Source organism: Bidens hawaiensis, unplaced genomic scaffold (genome assembly GCF_021521415.1).
Source record: "Bidens hawaiensis isolate Kalapana, Puna unplaced genomic scaffold, B.hawaiensis_p1.1 tig00008374_1, whole genome shotgun sequence".
NCBI classification, from domain to species: domain Eukaryota; kingdom Viridiplantae; phylum Streptophyta; class Magnoliopsida; order Asterales; family Asteraceae; genus Bidens; species Bidens hawaiensis.
In genome coordinates this window covers 698,510-717,993 of record NW_027491592.1, presented here as the reverse complement: position 1 = coordinate 717,993, position 19,484 = coordinate 698,510, and the positions used below count along the sequence as shown (strand labels likewise).

At 35.3% G+C, this 19,484-nt stretch overlaps 2 protein-coding genes, 1 non-coding gene and 1 pseudogene across 3 annotated transcripts; 2 read left to right on the top strand and 2 right to left on the bottom strand.

Moving 5' to 3' along the window:
* Positions 1 to 5,264: 5,264 nt before the first annotated feature.
* Positions 5,265 to 5,576, top strand: LOC143637589 (histone H4). Its single transcript, XM_077104942.1, has one exon. It carries the CDS (start codon positions 5,265 to 5,267, stop codon positions 5,574 to 5,576), a length of 312 nt encoding a protein of 103 aa, XP_076961057.1.
* Positions 5,577 to 9,229: 3,653 nt separating this feature from the next.
* On the bottom strand, positions 9,230 to 10,519 carry LOC143637588 (alkane hydroxylase MAH1 pseudogene; annotated as a pseudogene).
* Positions 10,520 to 12,361: 1,842 nt separating this feature from the next.
* Positions 12,362 to 12,433, bottom strand: TRNAP-AGG (transfer RNA proline (anticodon AGG)). Its single transcript has one exon. It is a non-coding gene; the product is annotated as a tRNA-Pro (tRNA).
* A 2,665-nt stretch (positions 12,434 to 15,098) lies between these two features.
* On the top strand, positions 15,099 to 18,766 carry LOC143637621 (ubiquitin-conjugating enzyme E2 7-like). The gene is made up of 6 exons (XM_077104963.1): positions 15,099 to 15,272; positions 15,371 to 15,473; positions 16,962 to 17,059; positions 17,162 to 17,262; positions 18,272 to 18,349; positions 18,558 to 18,766. The coding sequence occupies exons 1-6, from the start codon at positions 15,224 to 15,226 to the stop codon at positions 18,633 to 18,635; spliced, it is 507 nt and encodes a 168-aa protein (XP_076961078.1). The 5' UTR covers positions 15,099 to 15,223; the 3' UTR covers positions 18,636 to 18,766.
* Positions 18,767 to 19,484: the final 718 nt, after the last annotated feature.

The window sequence follows — 19,484 nt, the reverse complement described above, 5'->3', positions numbered from 1 at the left end:
ATACACTTCTTCCGCAAGAGTCTTTGGGCTTCGGCGCAAGACATAAGTTTAAGACCACTGGAGGGTTTTTCGCCGTAGATGTGAAGGTCACCATTTTCTCGAGGAATGCGAATCAACTTCTTGGCGCAATTAACTTCGGCGCGATTCTTCGAGAGCCAGTCCATACCAATAATAACATCAAAGCTTCCAAGAGGCATAGGGATGAGGTCGATCAGAAAATCGTTTTCGTTAAGATTAAGCGTACAATCTTTAATCACCGAGTTAATTAAAACAGTTTCACCGTTAGCCAATTCAACTGAAAAATCTTCTTTTAAATCGTTGCGCGGTCGCGCAAGCTTCTGCTCGAAGGCGCGAGAGATAAAGCTTCGATCGGCGCCAGTATCAAAAAGTACAGAAGCATAAAATCCGTTAAGTAAAAATGTACCATTAACTACGTCATTATTCGCTTGCGCTTGGTGCGCGGTTATGTTAAAAGCTCGTCCACGCGTCACTTGGTTCGAAATCTGGTTCACCGGATTCGCTTGTGTGATTTGCACTTGTAGTCTCGGGCACGCGTTCCGGAAATGACTGGGATCACCGCAGTTAAAGCACGATCTGGGTCGTGGGTTTTGGTAGGTTGGTTGTGGGTTCTGCGGGTAGACTGGTGGTGTTGGCGCAATTGGATTGGCGGGAAGGACTCTACAGTTTTCAGCAGTGTGACCAGTACGGCCACATCGGTTACAAAGTCGACACGGGGTTTGGGTTGGGTGGTGAAATCTACAGGTTGGGCAAAAGGGATGGTTTCCTGTGTAAGGTTTCTTAGTTGGCGGGGCAGGGAGTGCTGGATTGGTTAAGGCATAGTTGTGGACTGTAGGGGGAGTTGGGTAGGCTGATAGTGGGTTAGGCGCGTAAACTGAGGGTTGGTATGCGGGTTGCTGGACAATGGGCGGGTTGGTAAGCGCATAGGCCTTGCGTCTGCGCTTGAGGTTGTTATGGTTTGAGGGTTCTGGTTTGGTTTCTGCGGGTTCAGGGACAGTTTTGGTGGTTTTGGTCTTCTCAGTTCCCCGCAGGAACAGAGTTCCTGCTCTGACATGGTTGTCGCTGAGCACAGCGGCCAACTCAATGGCGTCAGAGAGGGTAACTGGGTTTCTGGCCCATACAGAATCTTGAATTTCCATGGGGAGACCCCCAAGGAATTTCTCTATGGCTCGGCGGGAAGGGGTAACAAGGTGAGGGACCAGTAAGCTTAGCTCGTGGAAGCGCGTCGCGTACTCGCGCGCTTCGCCGCTGTATTGCTTCAAGTTCCAGAATTCTTCCTCCAGGCGCTTAACTTCGTTGGGAGGGCAGAATTCTCGCGTAAGAATTTCCTTGAATTCCTCCCATGTCATGCTAGAAGCAGCCTCTGCGCCACGCGCATGAGTTACTCCATTCCACCATGTAAGCGCTCTGGATTCCAGGACACTGGAAGCATATAGGGTTCGTCTTTCCGAGGGGCATTGGGTATGGAGGAAAGTGTTTTCAATCTTTTCGAGCCATTGGAGCATCACGGTGGCTCCTTCAAGACCTGTGAACTTCGGAGGGTTACCCGCATTAAAGGACTTAATGTTATAACTCGAGGTGTTGGTATTGTTTTGGCTCAAAGCTTGGGCTATTGCGGCGGCCATTTCCTGGGAACGTTGCTGTCTACGCATGCGCGAGGCTTCTCTTCTCTGAAATCGGCGAGATAGCGGAGGCATTCTATAAAAGTTTTAATTTTAGTTAATATCTTGGTTTTATCGCAAAGTATAACTTTATAAAGCTTGGTTTCGCAGAGTTAGATGCTATCAAAAGTTAAAGTAAAATAAATGACCCAAAATGCAGACTTAATAAAGGTAACAAATTCGAATCAGAAATCGACAATTCATGTATCGCCATGACTTTCCGAATTCCCAATTTAAAATATACGAGTAAACGAGTATTGGAGATTGACGATTCATGTATCACCATGACTTTCCAATCTTCAATATAAAATATACAAGAAAATGAGTATTGGAGGTTGACAATTCATGTATCACCATGACTTTTCAAGTCTCCAACCTCAGAACATAATCGTAAATGGAAATTGAAAATCAACTATTCATGTATCACCATGACTTTTCGGATTTTCAAATCCCACAAACGAATATGTAAGTAAAATCAATAAAAATCGAAATTCAACCAAAATCGAAATATCGCGAAATAAAACATAAAATCATATACTGCGCGAGTGCGAGCATATTCATAAATAACGAGTAATTAACAATAAGCGCGCAAACATGAGATTTCTCTCATGCGCGAGAAGGGACTCTTAGGTATTCTAGGCCGTTACGTCTAACCACCTATCCTAAAGTCAACGAGCTCTGATACCAATCTGTAACACCCCGACCAAAGGCGGATTATACATCGGGGCGCCACATATTGTTTCATTACTCGTGACACTATTGGTGTCAATATTTATTAATACACATTTTATCGCGCACGCGCAGCGGGGAAAATAAAGAACATAAATCAAACATAAATCAATATATTATAAATTATAACATTCAAACAACATTAACTTGTCTTGATACATTTTAATTCTAGGTCCAAAAGTAAAAACGTCCTACGTGTCCACAAGCTCCAAAACAGCTACTGCAAACCTGAACATGTGTTAAAATAAACGTCAAACACTTGCGTGTTGGTGAGAAATCAAGTTTAATACAATACATAGATAACAATAAATCTGCGCGCAACATGTGTATGTCTGGTTTTCAACAAGGGTGTAATCTGATCGGGACCAACTCTAAGAGACAAGACTGCCAGTGCTCACAATTGAGCTCACAAACAAGACTAACTGTGCATGTGTAAACAAAAGAGAAAATCATAAACGAATGTTCTCCCGTGTTCATCTAATGGTACCATGAAAACTGCGGAATAGACCGTCAATACGGTTAATGATCCACACATACAAATAAACAGCCAAGTTTACGTCCTCAACACATGGGATACTGCGCGACTAAAGTTCATAAACAGTTTACGACTCAAGTTTTGTATGAACACATGAACATCCCAAAGCATTTAAAATAAAAAGGGATTAGATACGAGATAACTCACTTGATAAACGATGCGGTGTAAGATAAAGCAAGAACCAACTTTAAACAAGCACAAGTTAACCTATAAATAAGATTATTGTTTTAATGATCTGTTTTAAGTCTTGATAATAAGTTAGCATAATTAATAAGTAAATTATTATATAATATATATATATTACCGGAAAAGCAGGGCAGAACAGGGAGGAAGACGGAGGCAGAGAGGAAGACGGCAGAGAGAGCAAGGAGCAAGAGAACAGGAGAGATTAAGTGTTTGTGTGTGATGTGTTATGAAAATATTATTATTATTTATAGAGAAACCCTAGGGAACACAATCCCTAGAAAAAGGGGAAAAGATCTCAAAAAGTAAAAGAAAAGATATCAACGGTAAAAAGTTCTGAAAAGTAAAGATATCAAAAGATATGGCAGCTGCAGGGGGCAAGATAAAGCTGACAGCGAACAGTAAAAAGGCATGGGCAGGTCAGATAAAGGTACTGGTCAAGCATGGCAAAAGCAGATCTCAAAAGATTATGTCAGTCACTTTTTCTATCAACCAATGGGGTTGGTACGCATGCTGCGCCGAAAGTAACTATTCAGACATAAAGCAGATTAGGTCAACAACACAAAAGATAAGACAACACAAAAGCAAACGGCTAGATTAAACAGAAGAAAAACTCAAAGGGTTAAGCGCGGGAAGGCTGAGTGCGCGAGCGCGAAGGCTGGCACAACAATCCTTAGCGCACTGCGGGAAGAATCACAAATCCTTCGCGTGCTGCGTGAAGAACAAGAATTCTAAGCGCATCGCGGGAAGAACATACATTCTTAGCGCATTGCGGGAAGAACATGCATTCTTAGCGCGCTGCGAGAAGAGTTCTCTTCACGCATCGCAGGAACAAGATGTCTTCACGCAGGCTTCCTATGTAAGGAGTCTGGCGCGTGGAGCTGCAGACATCCTTAGGCGGGAAGAACCAAAGGACAAGCAAAGAGTTAGAAGAAAGAGGAAACAAGGCTTAAGGGCGGGACAGCGACAAGAGGGAACAGAAGGCGGAAAGAGAGAAGAGGGATGGGACGGCGGAAAGAAAGAGAGAGAGAGGCGGGAAGGAATATATATATATATTATTATTAAAAGTAAAATATAAGTATAAATAAATATTAAATCATAAAAAAAAGAGATCGGGTCAGAGAAACGGGTACCTGGGTCGGGTCGGATCAGGGCAGATGTCACACATGTTCTCTTAAAAGTGTTGTGAATGCTACTTCTCATCTCTTTCAGACCTCTTCTCCTTTGTTTTCCCGTCGCCGTTCCAACCCAACCACCGCCACTGCCTTTGTGGCGGATTGACGGTGGTAGTGACGGATTGTGGTGAGGGTTGTTTGGTGGCAGAGCGACGATGGCGGTGGTGTTGGATTACGGCGATGGGTTGTCGGAGAGAAGAAGAACAAAGGAGAGGAAGAAGAAGAGAGGAAGAAGAAAAGTGGAGAAGAAAAGAAGATAGAAAAGTTTATATGTCTTGTGAGATTAGATTAGAATAATTATAAGTTTTGGTAGTCTACGGATGTTAAAAAACAAACAGTCTTCTTGTTGTAGATTGCAGAGTTTTGGTCCACCTCTTCTGCTACAGATGTTGGCAGATGTGGTTTCGCAGACTTATGACATTTTACCTCTGAAAAACAAACAACACCTAAATCACTTTATAAATTATAAAAACACTCCTCAAATGATACAGGGCATTGGATGAGAATGCTATGCAACTTATTTTATTTTATATAACACAAATTATATAAGTATACAAAAAGTTTTAAAAAATGGATATTAAAACAAAAATTTTAATAAACGTGTTAAGTTAAAATAGTTAAAACAAATAAAAAAATTAAACATATTAGAGTAGTAAAGTGAAATTACCAAATGGTAAATACCAATTATTACCAAAGCATCAACCTGCCATGTCATCGATCCATCACTTCCTCTTAATAACAACTCTCGTCCATCGATTACACTTCAATCAACGGCTCACATCTATTCAAATTTCACCTTTTCAACACCCCGCGTATATTTCATATAATTCAATTTATTTCATTTACCGCCCAAAATTCAAAATCCCCAATTCCACCATCCCTATATAAACCCTAACACACACACTTCCAAAATCAATCAATCAAACAATCACTCAATTGTTCAATTCAAATTCCAACTTGACAATGTCTGGCCGTGGCAAGGGCGGTAAGGGTCTGGGTAAAGGAGGAGCAAAGCGACACAGGAAGGTGTTGAGAGATAACATTCAGGGTATCACCAAGCCCGCCATCAGGAGGCTGGCCAGAAGAGGCGGAGTGAAGAGGATCAGTGGTTTGATATATGAGGAGACGCGTGGGGTGTTGAAGATATTCTTGGAGAATGTGATTCGTGACGCGGTGACATACACAGAGCATGCCAGGAGGAAGACCGTCACGGCCATGGATGTCGTCTATGCTTTGAAGAGGCAAGGCAGGACATTGTATGGGTTTGGGGGTTAATTACTTTAGATGGTTTGTGATGTGTTTGATTTGAATCTTGTGGTGTTATAATATTTGTGTTTTAAAGTTTGGTATGTGTACTTGATCATGTGGTTATGATATTAATGAAATCAAAACTTTGTTATGGTATTATTACAGTTTTTTTTTGTAATTTAGTTTTCAATTACTAGGCTTATAACTCTGTAAGCTTAATTTCATTTGGTGGAGTTTGGTCTTTGTGGTCACCCCATTGCACATTTTGTGCTACATGTTGATTCGAGACCTTATGTTTGATCTTCTATATCATTTTCATTTGCTTAGTTTGTTGGTGATTAGTGTTACTGTAATTAAATGAATCATTTGCTTAAATTCACTAATTGTGTGCTTAAGTTTGGTGTTTGTATGTCTAATTTCTAATTTGTTTGATTGTCATTGTTGGATATGTATATCCTTGCTTTAGCTGTACCGTTTGCTGGATTTTGGCCCGGCCAGTCTTATTTCTTCAATTTGGTAATTAGGGTCTAAACAGATTCCTTTATTCACTCCCGTTGAGCCAACCCGAGTTTGGAATATGTAGAAAGAATTGCAACGGTGTAGGTTCTGATAGAGACGAGATTTTCTTTTACTAACAATTGGAAAAATATGAGTGAAAAAAAATATAAATTAGGCCAACACCCTCATTGAAATTGAGGAACCTGCAAAGGCAGACAAATATCTAGTCTTCCATTCCATTTAACTTCTGCTTCTTCTTTGTTGCTTCTTTAGATAGGCACCATCGTTTTGCTTCGACCATCAAAATCTTCATCTCTCTCTGCAACCTCCCTGTGTCACACTGTTACATCGCCCACCCTGCACTATCTTCCTGTACTCACTATAACGATGAATAAAATGGTCTAAAGTCAACTGTTGGTGCCTAAATATTATCATCATACATTGAGGCCTTCTTAGTGATGATAACATGACTAGGAATACGTGCCCGAGAACTTCAGTTGCTAAAACAATCTATGCTATGAACAACTTTAACTTAGGGACGTACGTGCTAAGTACTTAAGGCTCAATTGGGGTCTAGTGATTCAATACTTTTTTTCTGCACTTTTTAGAATTTATATCCTACCGATACTAACAATATTTGATTCATCTTATGATCTATCACTGATTCTATATAAATAGTTTGAATCTAGAACGTATTAGAATGCATAATGTAGTTTCTCTTGATTAAAGGCTAGGTGTTCATGTCTTATCCAGGGCCGGCCTAGGGGTGTGGCCGGGTAGTCGACGGCCACAGGCCCGACACCCTGCTAGGCCCGAAATTTTTTTTTAAACTTTAAATTAATGCATTTTACTGTTATAATTTATATATAAAATTTTAAAATATATCATTATTAAAAAGAGATGTATTTAACAGGAGAGAGGTCGGAAAAATGATGAAAAACAATGTGAAGACAACACGTGATATGAAAAATGTTTATTTATTAGATAGTATAGATACATATTTAGATTTTTTTAATCACCAAAACGTGATTGCATGATCGTGACCATTGGTTCGAAGTCTTAAATGACCTGATTGGATTGCAAGATTGTTTGGTACAAAACTTTTGAGGTTAAAATGTTCTGTTTAATACGTCTCATATGCAAGCAAAAAATAAATTTGTATGTTATCCACACCCAATATATATATGTTATTAAATACAAACTCGCGTGTGTGTGTGTGGGGGGGGGGGGGTGTTTAATTTTAAACTAGTTGTTCTTAAAACACCTTAACCAAATACTTTAAACACTTGTAATTATTGACCAATGTTTATAGTAACGTAAACTTAAGCACATTTTGTTATAAAAAAGCAATTTAGAACTTGTTAACTACGTACGCACGCTAGATATGGGAAATATTAATATATAACATTCTTAATTTTTTATGTGCATTTTATAAGTGAAAAATATATTATATATACTAATGATTTAGGGAATGTTTGGCAAAGAGCTTTTAAGAGCTTTAATCTACAAACTTTTAAGAAAAAGCTCATATTTATTGAAAAGTCTTGTTTGGTTAGAGTAGCTTGAAGCTTTTAGGTTATGAGAAAAAGCTTGAAGCTAAAAGCTCCAACTACTAGCGTTTAGCTTTTGGTATTTCAAATTTTACAATTTTGGTACTTGAACTTTTATAATCTTTTGTTAATTCATATAATAATTACATATTTAACCCATATTCAAAACCAACTACCCCCATGATTTTTTAAAACACTATTAACTTTTTCACATGTTATTATTATTTTTTTAAAAATTGCATCATAAAAACGAGCATTTTATTCTCTTTAATTTGAGTATCATATTGTTATAGTTCTTTAACTTTAAAAAGTTAACATATTATGTGAATATTGGTTAGGATCGACAACAAATCGAGTCAGGCAAGCCGGGGTCATGTGTAAGACCAAATTAGGGTCAGAACGAGTCGATGCAAAAATGGCTAGTTTAGTTCGGTTCATGTTGGTATGGTTTTGAGTCGAAAGGGTCAAGTCAGAATAGGTTTCGGGTTAAAACGGTGCACCGTGCGAGCACCCAACTAGCAGCTAAATATTTCTAAAAAAACTGCAACTAACAGCTACCAGCTACAGCTTCTAGCCACCAGCTTCCAACTACCAGCTAGCAGCTTCCAACTACAGCTACCAGCTAGTTTTGCCAAACATACCCTTAGGAAAATATAATAAAAATTAATATATAACTAAGTTTTGAAAGTACATTAATTACTATTTTATGTAATTTGACTTATTTTTGCTATTTGATTTGAAATAAAAATCATGTAATTAGATTTCAAAGTTTGTGTGCATTTTATAAGTGGAAAAATATATTATATATACTAATGAATTAGGAAAATATAAAAATTAATATATAACTAAGTTTTGTAAGTACATTAATTACTATTTTATGTAATTTGACTTCTATTTACTAGTATTTGATTTAAAATAAAAATCATGTAATTAGATTTCAAAGTTTCTTAATAAGAGAGAGAGAGATGGAAAGATAGTTACAAGATATATGAATGCAACACGTAACATAAAAAAAATGCTTTTATTAAATAGTAAGATATAAATATAAACGTTTATCACCGTTTGTGATTGCATGATTGTGACCATTGGTTCAAAGTCTTAAATGCGCTTATTTGAATGCAAGATTATTTCATACGAAACTTTTGATATCGAAATCTACCATTTTATACTTCTCATATGTGAGCACATAAGAAATTTGTATGTTATCAACCCCTAATATGTTGTTAAATAAAAATACGATAATAATGGATACAATAGTTTTTTTTAAGTGGAAAATTTCTATCATTATTATCAATTAGTACTTCTCATATGTGAGCAAAAAAGAAATAGCCTTGATGCGTTTGGGACTTGAAGTCTTGAACACACTCTCAAACCTAAGCGTTTAAAAATTTTGTCTTATACTACCAATAGGTATAATAGGCCACATTCCATTGGTATAAAGATACAATAGTTAATTGAAATAGGTATAACAACACTTATAAAATACACATAACAGTTAATTCTTCGATTACAAGCAGTACTACACACATGCCCTAAAGTAAGTCTACTAAAGGACTTTATTGAGAATATATATTAAAGTTCACAAGTCGAAAGTACCACACCAGATTGACATCATCACATCAAATCTATAACTCAAACTTGACTTCTTTTAGTTACTCTCACTTTCAATCCATTCTTCATTTGGAGCACAATAGAAGCACTTGGTAAGACTCGGTGGCCTTCGACTAGCTCCACATGGTAATGATATATGATTGTAATAGCCACTATCTTCATCTGAGTGAAACTCATTTGCTTACCCAAACAAGTTCTTGGCCCAACATTAAACGCGGGAAACTTATAAGATGGTTGGTGTTTGATCCCACCTCCTGCTTCAAGCCACCTTTCGGGTTTAAATTCCAAGCAATCCTTTCCCCATATTGACTCCATCCTTCCCATGGAATAGAAAGACATAATAATTGTGGTGTTATGATCTACTTGATGCCCACTTGGAAGCATATCCGGTTGTACTGGAGTTTTGCGTTGAAACGGAATTGGAGGGAAAAGCCTTAAGGCTTCACATAATCCACCATGAAGATAAACTAGTTTGCCCAGATCTAATGCTTGAATATTATTGCATTTATCTAGTTGCGTCTCGAGTTCTTCTCGAATCTTATCTTTTGCTATCGGGTTTTTGGCAAGAAGATAAAATAACCAAGAGAGTGTGTTGCTAGAGGTATCTCTTCCTGCAACTATAATATTCAACACGGTGTCTCTCAAAAACTTTTTGGGATCCTTAGATGTGCCGCTTTGGTCTTTTAACTCTCTCATTAGAGTTGTTAAAAAGTTAAAACCTTCTTCTTCGGGTTCATAGTTCATGACACTTAAATTCTTTTGTTTCTTGGCTAAGTGTTTATATACGAACTGATCAATGACTTTCCATGCATCACTTAACCCTTTCTCGTTTCCCATTTCAAGTGATCGTTTCAATTTCCATAACTTTTCTGGCATGATATGCCTAAAAAAGATGGCTTCTTCCGCATGAGATAAAGCCATTTCACATGGAATGTTAGGAAAATCGAGTGACAAGCTTTGTGGGTCGTAATCAACAAGTATTTGACATATGATATCAAACCCAAACCTTTGAAATATATCTTGAAAATCCGTCTCCACCCCTTGTCGGGAAATGCTGTCAAGTACCGGTAGTAACCCTTTTTCAACCTTGGTCCAGATAGTCTTAGTTAACAGGCTATGAAAGCTAGGGTGGTTTAAGAGGAGCATGAACGTTCTACGATGGAATTCCCATAGGTGTCCATCGCTATTCGACACTCCATCTCCAAGAATATCAAAGATCTCACGAAATTTGTCACCTTTTGGGTAATTAGGGAAATTTTTGCTCAAAATGTAATGGATGTCGGCCGGACTTGAGGTGAAAAGCATATCCATTTTGGTTAATATAGGCCCTTTGAAAAGGAAGGTACCACCATTACATGCAAGAACATCAGTGGCGCATTGATGGAGTCTATGGAGATTTACAAGGAGTGCCGGTAGTCCACCAAGAACCGGCCAATTTGTATAGATGATAGAATTATAGTGTTGACACATATATAAGACAATCAGAAAGCAAATTACAAATGAAAAGAAAATGGCAAGGCCTTCAAGGAGAGCCATGGACGAATGTATTTTCTTTCAAGAGGCAGGGTTGTAGTCAAGTGGTGACGAATAAAGAAGTTCTCGGTCCTTTAAGTAGCCGCGATGACAACCATCCTCGACCCCACAAATAAATGTTCATATACTTTAAATTTTCCACTACTATACGAAATCAATATCATCAATGATACGCAATACTTATTTGTTTATATCAGTGGTCAATGAGATGTTGGTGATTTTAGTGTTAGCAAACTATTTGCATAACTGGGATTTACTTACAAACCAAATGGGATATACAAATATATACTAATACGAGTTAAGAGGTTCTAACAAGTGTGCCCCCCCCCCCCTCTTTTAAAAATTTCATTCAATAGACGAGTTTCATTTCATTCACGACTGGTTTCATCGTGTTTTGATCCTTACGGACCTTACCTACTTGTACTGATGTCATTTTTGTTTGTCCTAGTTCACCTGCCAGAAAATACATAATGAACCTAGGATAGAAAAACTCTTGTACATTTATTGGAGCTTGATCATGATTTTTTCGTGAAAAGAATATGGAGGATCAAAGGAGCTTTTTAAATGGTCGAAAAATTATCGAATGTACATGTGCAGCCTAACTCTAAAAAATGCAGCTTGAACGCCTTATTTACCAAAGATAAAGCACCATTATGTATAAAATTTATATCGAAACATAGATAAACATAAGAGTGCCACAACTTTATATTCGAAATTTTGTAAAATGTTATATTTGAATAGAAACAAGACATATACAACAATTGAAAACCATAAACATAAATACCAAAATAATTAACCCAACATGAATGTTTTAATGGTTTAGTTAGTTTGGAGTAACTAGGGATGTCCTTCCAAATCTTCCAAAAGTCATTAAGAAAGGCTTATTAGTTGTTAGCTATAAAGATCATCAAGAAACATTTGTTATGCACCAAAGATCAATAGGTCATGATATGTTACTCCGATACGTGTACCTTCTTAAACATGAGATTGTGTCCCTTCACGCCAAGATGATAGTTTGCACTTCGATACCCTAGGAAACTAACTCATGTGTCCCGCTGCACCTTATTTAGAGAAGCACGAAAACTACATAATGTACAACTCAACCATCACTCAGTAATATTGTTAGAATTGGCATTGGTTATAAGCATAGAAGCGTGAAAACTACATAATGCACATTTCAACCATGACTACGGCTGTTGATGAAATGAACTGGGCGCGGTTTTAGTCGTGCTCGGGTTGTTTACAAACCAAACAAAGTCAAAATGGAAAAGGCATGTTTTGATCGAGTGATGAGCAGTTTGGACATCCATAACCATAACGAGTTAAATGCGTATGAAAGTGTTTTTACGTAGTTGAACACTTGAACCATGACAAGTTATATGCCTATGAAATAGCTGTCATTACATAGGTGAACCTTGAGTTCAAGATGTATCAAATATCTATCACTGTTGCCTCCGTCCTCAAGTGTAAAAAGTATGTTTTAACTTATTAATTAGAATAAACTATTATTTACAGTAACCAAAGATCTAAATGATATTAAACTATGGAAAATAGAGATTATAACTAAACCAAATTATCTTTAAACTAATTTGGAAGACTAAAAAAGTAAAAACATAGTCAGGGGCATTCCGAGAATTGAACTCGGGACCTCTCGCACCCTAAGCGAGAATCATACCACTAGACCAAATGCCCGTTATGCATTTGTGTTGTCATACACTATTTATAAACGTTGGCTGTTTGATATTTTGATATGGTTTAGACACAGAAAATTAGAGTGGAAATCAGACAATAATACAGTTACTTAATTGATGGTTTTAAAATTCTTTATACATGAAGTATAAATCAAGATTTGTGCTTAGGAACTTAAATGGTGAAATTAAAAGCAATTTTTTTCATAATTAAACTCTTTATCGAGTCATGAAAAATACGAGTAGTACAATACAACCTCTAAATAAAACATAACAATATTACAAACCACCTTTGGTGACTAAAACTAACCAACCCTTTATTGTAAATGAAGGATGATGGAAATGTGTGAGTAGATCAGATCTAACAAACACAAGTAACACACGAGTTACAAATGTTATATCATTGTAATGATAAAGACACTACAACACAAAGAACATGAATCAAGACTATTGTAGATCACACCATACAAATAAATGAAACCACATGGGATATGTTACATACAAAGGAACATTACACCTGATTATATTTCCACCTTATTACAAACATCTAAAAAGTAAAAACAACATAATCGTAAGGTTTCGAAAAAGTGCAATATTCATGATCTTTTATGAGTCTAATTTTTTTTTATAAAGCAAACTAGCTTTTTTACCCGGTGGGCGGTTGCGATCTCTTTCTATACATGTCGCGTTGTAGTGGTGCATTAATGTGGATTCAGTTGGTATAAGTTAAGTTCGTTAAGATATCGACACTAAACTAAAAAAAATAATCAGTATGTTAACGCATGTTAACGCAGGAAATAATAGCAACATTCGTATAGATAAAAATTAACATATTAAAATGTACATAACCTTAACAATTTCCCACGCTCGTTGGGTGACAAATTTGGTCGGTAAAACCCGGTCATTGCATGGGTGAGTCAACACAAATTCGGTCGGTACCGACTACATTCGTCATGGTACCGGAACTAAACGTAAAATAAATTCGTCAAAATTAGCATATTAAAAATCAAACCCAAAAAACAGAAGCGGCATTCGTATAAATAATTACAAAATATTCAAGAGGAATTTTATTTGGTTAGTAAAACACAGATGTTGAATCTCAGACGTTGGTAAATCCAAAGTATTATCGGCCCCTGGCATCACATCGGTGATTAGGTAAAACCTGGACGCTGGTAAAACCTGAGCTTTGTCTTAAGCGTTATGGTGGTGAGTCAACGCGGATTTGATCGATTTTAGTTACGTAGTTAACTTACAGGAACTAAAACCTAAATTAAAAAAAAACATAAAAGATGACATGGTCCATTTATATCTTGCCACTTGGTCCAATAAGAACTCAAGTGCCACCAAACTTTGATTTTATTATATAGTAATAATTTGTAAATAAAAAAATCTTAATTCTCAAATATTTTCAAGATTTTATATGGATTTTAGATAATGATATATTTTATGAACAACCAACTTTATTGAAAAACACATATCTACGCATCTCTATTTAAATTGGATCCTTTTATTAATATTATGTACAGTATCTAATAGGGTAATATTTCCATATCTACACTAGTAAGAGACTAGACGCAACATTACATTAGATTATAATCTCACCCTATTACAAGTATAGTAAAATGAAAAAGCATATCATGTATCCCAATCCATCCCTACAATTTTTTCTCTTATTCTTCACCCAAAGAAGCTAGGCCTTTTGATATCTTCTTTGATTATATTAACCGAAACTCATTTATCATCCAAAGGGCCTCAGTTCTTGACATCCATATACACCAACATGTTATAAGGTTTACCGCCTGAAGTGTCTTTTGTTTTACCTCATTATATCCACAGTCGAGATGAATTTTGAGGAGACATTAGTGTATGATTTACAGATTCCCTTTCTCCTTCACATAATGGGCCTCACTTTATTTCATCAACAACGTTCCTTTTGAAGAGTGAATCTGCTGTCGCGATTTTACCATCTCATCTCTTCTTCCAAGGAGATTAACCTTTTGTGAGACATTAATTCAAATCCAAAACAAAGACTAAACCCTAAACTTTAAGTCGAACTGATTTTGTGTTAATGTCCTCTCTTTACCACTTATCATCCTGTTTTCTTCAAAACTCTATTCGATAACAAATCAAGACAAACCCATAGCTCTTGCACTTCTGAATGAGTAGAAGGCTCTACCACCTGAACCCTCAATTGAAGAGCTCGTCACGGTTTTTTCACTAATCCAATGCCTTTTGTTTTGTCCCAAGGGAAACTATTTATATAAATATGCTTCCCCAACCCGTTTATCAAGTCAAAATAGGATTTGTCCATTACCCGTAATTCCTTTAACCGAATCTGCAATAAATGCATTTCTTACTAAATACTGAAAATAATTGATTTAGCCGGGATTTATTTAATACCTTATTTATTATAACGTATTTCTCTAATCACTCTACACAAAAGTCTATCCAGTTCTGTTTTAAATCTCCATCATCATTTTATTGGCAAACAAATTTAAATCTCTAAATAAACCGAGTCCGAAACCTCCACCACTCCAACAGATTTTAGATAACTAGATAAGGAGATATCATAAAACTTTCTTTTTAAAACCATCCCTAAAATTATCTTATCAAATACTAATAATAATCTTTTTAACTTTAAAAATATTCTTCTTTTATTCCAAAAAAAGCACTTTATTGGTGTTATAAAATCGATCAAACTCCATATTCCAAAATCCCTTTTGTTCTTCTTCATCACTTGCTGCCCTAATAATAATAATTATAATAATAATAACACATCGGCCTCCATTCATCCATGGCCTCTCCATCTCAAGCGAGTCTCCTTCTTCAGAAACAACTTAAAGGTTCAATTCACCACTTCAATTTCAATTACCCTTATTTAATTTCATTTTTATTATTATTCGATTATTATTGGATTATGATTTGTGGGTTGTTTTGATAGATCTCTGTAAAAACCCTGTTGATGGATTCTCTGCTGGCCTCGTTGATGAAACCAATCTCTTTGAATGGAGTGTCACCGTTATCGGACCGCCTGATACATTATAGTATGTTTTTTTATCCTTAATTAGGGTTTGCTCAATTGTTTGCTGTGAAATTAGGGTTTTGGTTGATACAATTAGGTGTTTGATTTTGGGGGTTTGGGTTAATTAGGGTTTGTTGAATTGTTTGGTGTGAAATTAGGGTTTTAGTTGATACAAATACGAGCTTGATTTTGGGGGTTTGGGTTAATTAGGGTTTTGGTTAATCTAGGCTGTAAATTTGGGGTTTTTTATTGTTATGCGTGTAATTATGCAAATTTCACTAGTATCTTGTTCAATTATGTGTGAATTATTTTTAAAGAATGAATCTTGGTTTCTAAAGATAATTCTATGAAGAATTATTAATTAATTAATTAATTTTGTTGTAAAGCTAGGGTTTTAGTTTATACAGTGTTGAATCTGTTTGCGGTTTTGTTTACAATTAGGAGCTTAAGTTTGGGGATTTAGGTTGATTAGGGTTTGTTGAGCTGTTTGGTGTAAAGTTAGGGGTTTAGTTGGTTTAGGATGGAACTTTGGGGGGGGGGGATTGGTATGTATACAATTATGCAAATTTCACTAGTTTTTTGGTTAAGTATATGCTCACATTCTGCTTAAAGATTGAAGCTTTGTTTTGATGTAGAAACTTTAAGATCATCCTGTGACTAATAATTTGATTGGAGTGTCACCATAATTGGATGGTCGAACTCGAATACATTGTAGTATGTTATGTGTCTCAAATTAGGGGTTGAATTTGGGGATTTAGGTTAATTACGCTTTGTTGAGTTGTTTGGTGTAAATTTAGAGTTTTAGCTGATACAGTGTTTAATTCGTGTGCTGTGTTGTTATAATCAGGAGTATGGTTTTGGGGGGTTTGGGTTAATTAGGGTTTTTTTAACTGTTTGGTGTAAAGTTAGGGGTTTAGTTGATTTAGGATGAAATTTTAGGCGTTTGGATTGTTATGCATGCAATTATGCAAAATTTGGTAGCTTCTTGTTCTATTATGTGTGCATTATGTTCAAAGATTGAAGCTTGGTTTTGATCGTGGTTTCTAGAATCTTTTGATATCATTCTATAAATGATATGCATTTAATTATTGGTTTTTAAATGCTTTGTTTCAGCCATCCATATTAAGTTTGTGGAATTTGGTTAATTAGGTTTGTTGAATTGTTTGGCGTATATTTAGGATTTTAGCCGATACAGTGTTGAATCTGTGTGCTGTTTCGTTTCCGATTAGGAACTTGAGTTTGTCGATTTAGGTTAATTAGGGTTTTTCGGACTGTTTGGTGTAAGTATGGGGTTTTTGCTTGATGCTTACGGATTTGATTTAGTTATCATAAATAAGCACATCATGATTCTTTGTTATGCAAATTTCAGTAGTTTCTTGTTCAAGTATCAATATTTGTACATTCTGTTCAAAGATTGAAGCTTGGTTTTGATGTTGGTTTCTAGAAGCTCTAAAGATTATTTTATGAATAACATGTTTCTGATTTTTGGTTTTTAAATACTTTGTTTCAGTGATGGAGGGTTTTTTAATGCTATAATGACCTTCCCACAAAATTACCCAAATAGCCCTCCTACAGTAAGATTTACGTCAGAGGTTTGGCATCCGAACGGTTAGTGCACGTTTTTTAAAAAAATTTCTTGTTTGTTAAATATCCAGGAAGGCTTTTGTAGAATATTTTTTAAAAATGTTATGTTTTTGTTGTTATCTACAGTTTACCCTGATGGCAAGGTTTGTATTTCAATTCTTCATCCACCTGGTGATGATCCTAACGGGTATGAGCTTGCAAGTGAGCGGTGGACACCAGTTCATACGGTATGTTATTGGTTGTTTTTATAAGTGTATAGTTTGTGTAAATGTGTTTATGAGCTATGAGTGTGTTATTAAGTCATTATACATGATGTTCATGAATGCCACAAATCTTTAACACATGTAATTAAACATGTTTGAAATTTAATAAATTGAAGAGATTAAGTGAACTACTTTATGATTCATATGAATGTATAATATTTATAGACTGGTTGTAGATAATATTGACTTTTTTTTAATACTTGAACGCCATACCTAGTATAATCCCACAATCTGTATTCTCACTCACCGTAGTATTTCACAGTAAGAAAACATTTACAAACTTATTCAACCGTATCTTAAAATATGTTTATAAAACTTAGTCAACATTTATAAAGCTAATATACGTTAAGAAAACATATGCAGTCATGAGTACATAATTACCAAAAGATCAAATTCCCTGATCAAGAAACATATTTCTCAATTATTGGTCAATAATTCTTATTATGAAACTTCAAATCATGCTTAAACAATAAGTTATCAAAAGATTTCATTTTGAAACTATTTCATGCAAATTTCGAGATCTTTGTTTAGTCAAAAGATTTATTATACTCCTTGTATAGCATTTCGCATTTGCAGTCATTATATTATAAGATATTAAGATGTTAACTATTTACAAAAGATTTATGTATTTATTTATGGTAATTGTAATCATTTATAACATGTTAGTTATTATAGAACTAAGAATTGTTTACAAAAGATTTTTTTTTTAAATAATAGTTTTTGTAATCATATATAAGATGTTAATTATTTAAAGCTAAAAAAATAGGCTAAAAAGTATTAACGCGTAAACCGAGCTCATGTTGTGCCACCTGTACTTAATTATTTCATTAGTCCGTCCACGTAACATTTCTTTAATAGTGTAACTTGTGTTTTCTTTGTCATTAGTATTATTCTACTCGATTACGCCTAACAGTTATTTTCTTTGCTGTTATTTTAAACTTTTTCTAAATGGTTGAAAATAATGTATTTGCAGGTAGAAAGCATAGTCTTAAGTATCATCTCCATGCTTTCTAGTCCTAATGATGAATCACCTGCTAATGTGGAAGCCGCGGTAACTAATACATTCTCTCTTTTGCTTAAGTTTCTTTATTTAACGGGTCAAGTTAGTTTAATTAGAAATGTTAGATAAAAAGGAAATAAGTACAAATGAGTTGAACATGAGTCAACCCGTTATTCAGCCGGTCCATTTTTGCCACCTCTAATTTTAGTCGCTCATTGTGCGATTGATAATATCGTGATATTAATATTTGTGATTTCAGAAAGAATGGAGAGAGAGGAAGGAGGAGTTCAGGAAGAAAGTTGGTCGATGTGTGAGAAAGTCGCAAGAAGTTATGTGAAACCAGGTTGATCTGAAATCGCCATGTTAAGTTTCTTATTCTATTTTATATGTTCCTTTCTATAATGTTATACTCTTGTTTTGTTTTCCTTATCATGGAACAGACTTTCAAAATGTCTTCTTTTTTGGTCTTATTGTTGTGATTTGTTATTATTCTTATTATTATTATTCATTTTTGTATGGATAATAGTTAGATGAATAATAAGACAAATGACAATGATAATCAAAGCTGAATTGTTATGATGTAATTCATATTTTAATATAGACTCAGTGAAAATAAAATTGAAAATGACATCTGATCATGAATTTGCAAACATGAAAGTCACATGACTTTTGGCTTCATGTATGTTTACTGTTTTGAACTGTCAAGACCAAGAACAGGAAACATTTAATTCTAGAACTGCATAGAATGAGTACAATTTTGCAATGTTTTCAAAACCGGACCTATACTCATGTTTGTTATGAGTATAATAAATTAAGTTTAAGGTTATGTCCTGGAGAATGTGTTATGTTATGTAACATATACTCATGTTTGTTACGAGTATATATAATTAAGTTTTAAGATTATGTCCTGAAGTATGTGTTATGTTACGACACACGTTTTTATAATCTTATGATTTAATGTAAAAACCGACAAAAAGACGGATGAATCTTTATAGCTCATAAAACCAAAATTTGGAGTTCCCATACATGCAAACGTAAAACGTTATTATGAACGTGGCAAACAAATGAAAGAAAGGCAACAAGTGAAAACACGAGAGTCTTATTTAATGCATGAAGTTTTAAACACTCGCTTCATGTTACCTAAAGACCGATTTCCTTCCTCTTCCATCTTCCTCCTTTAGTTAGC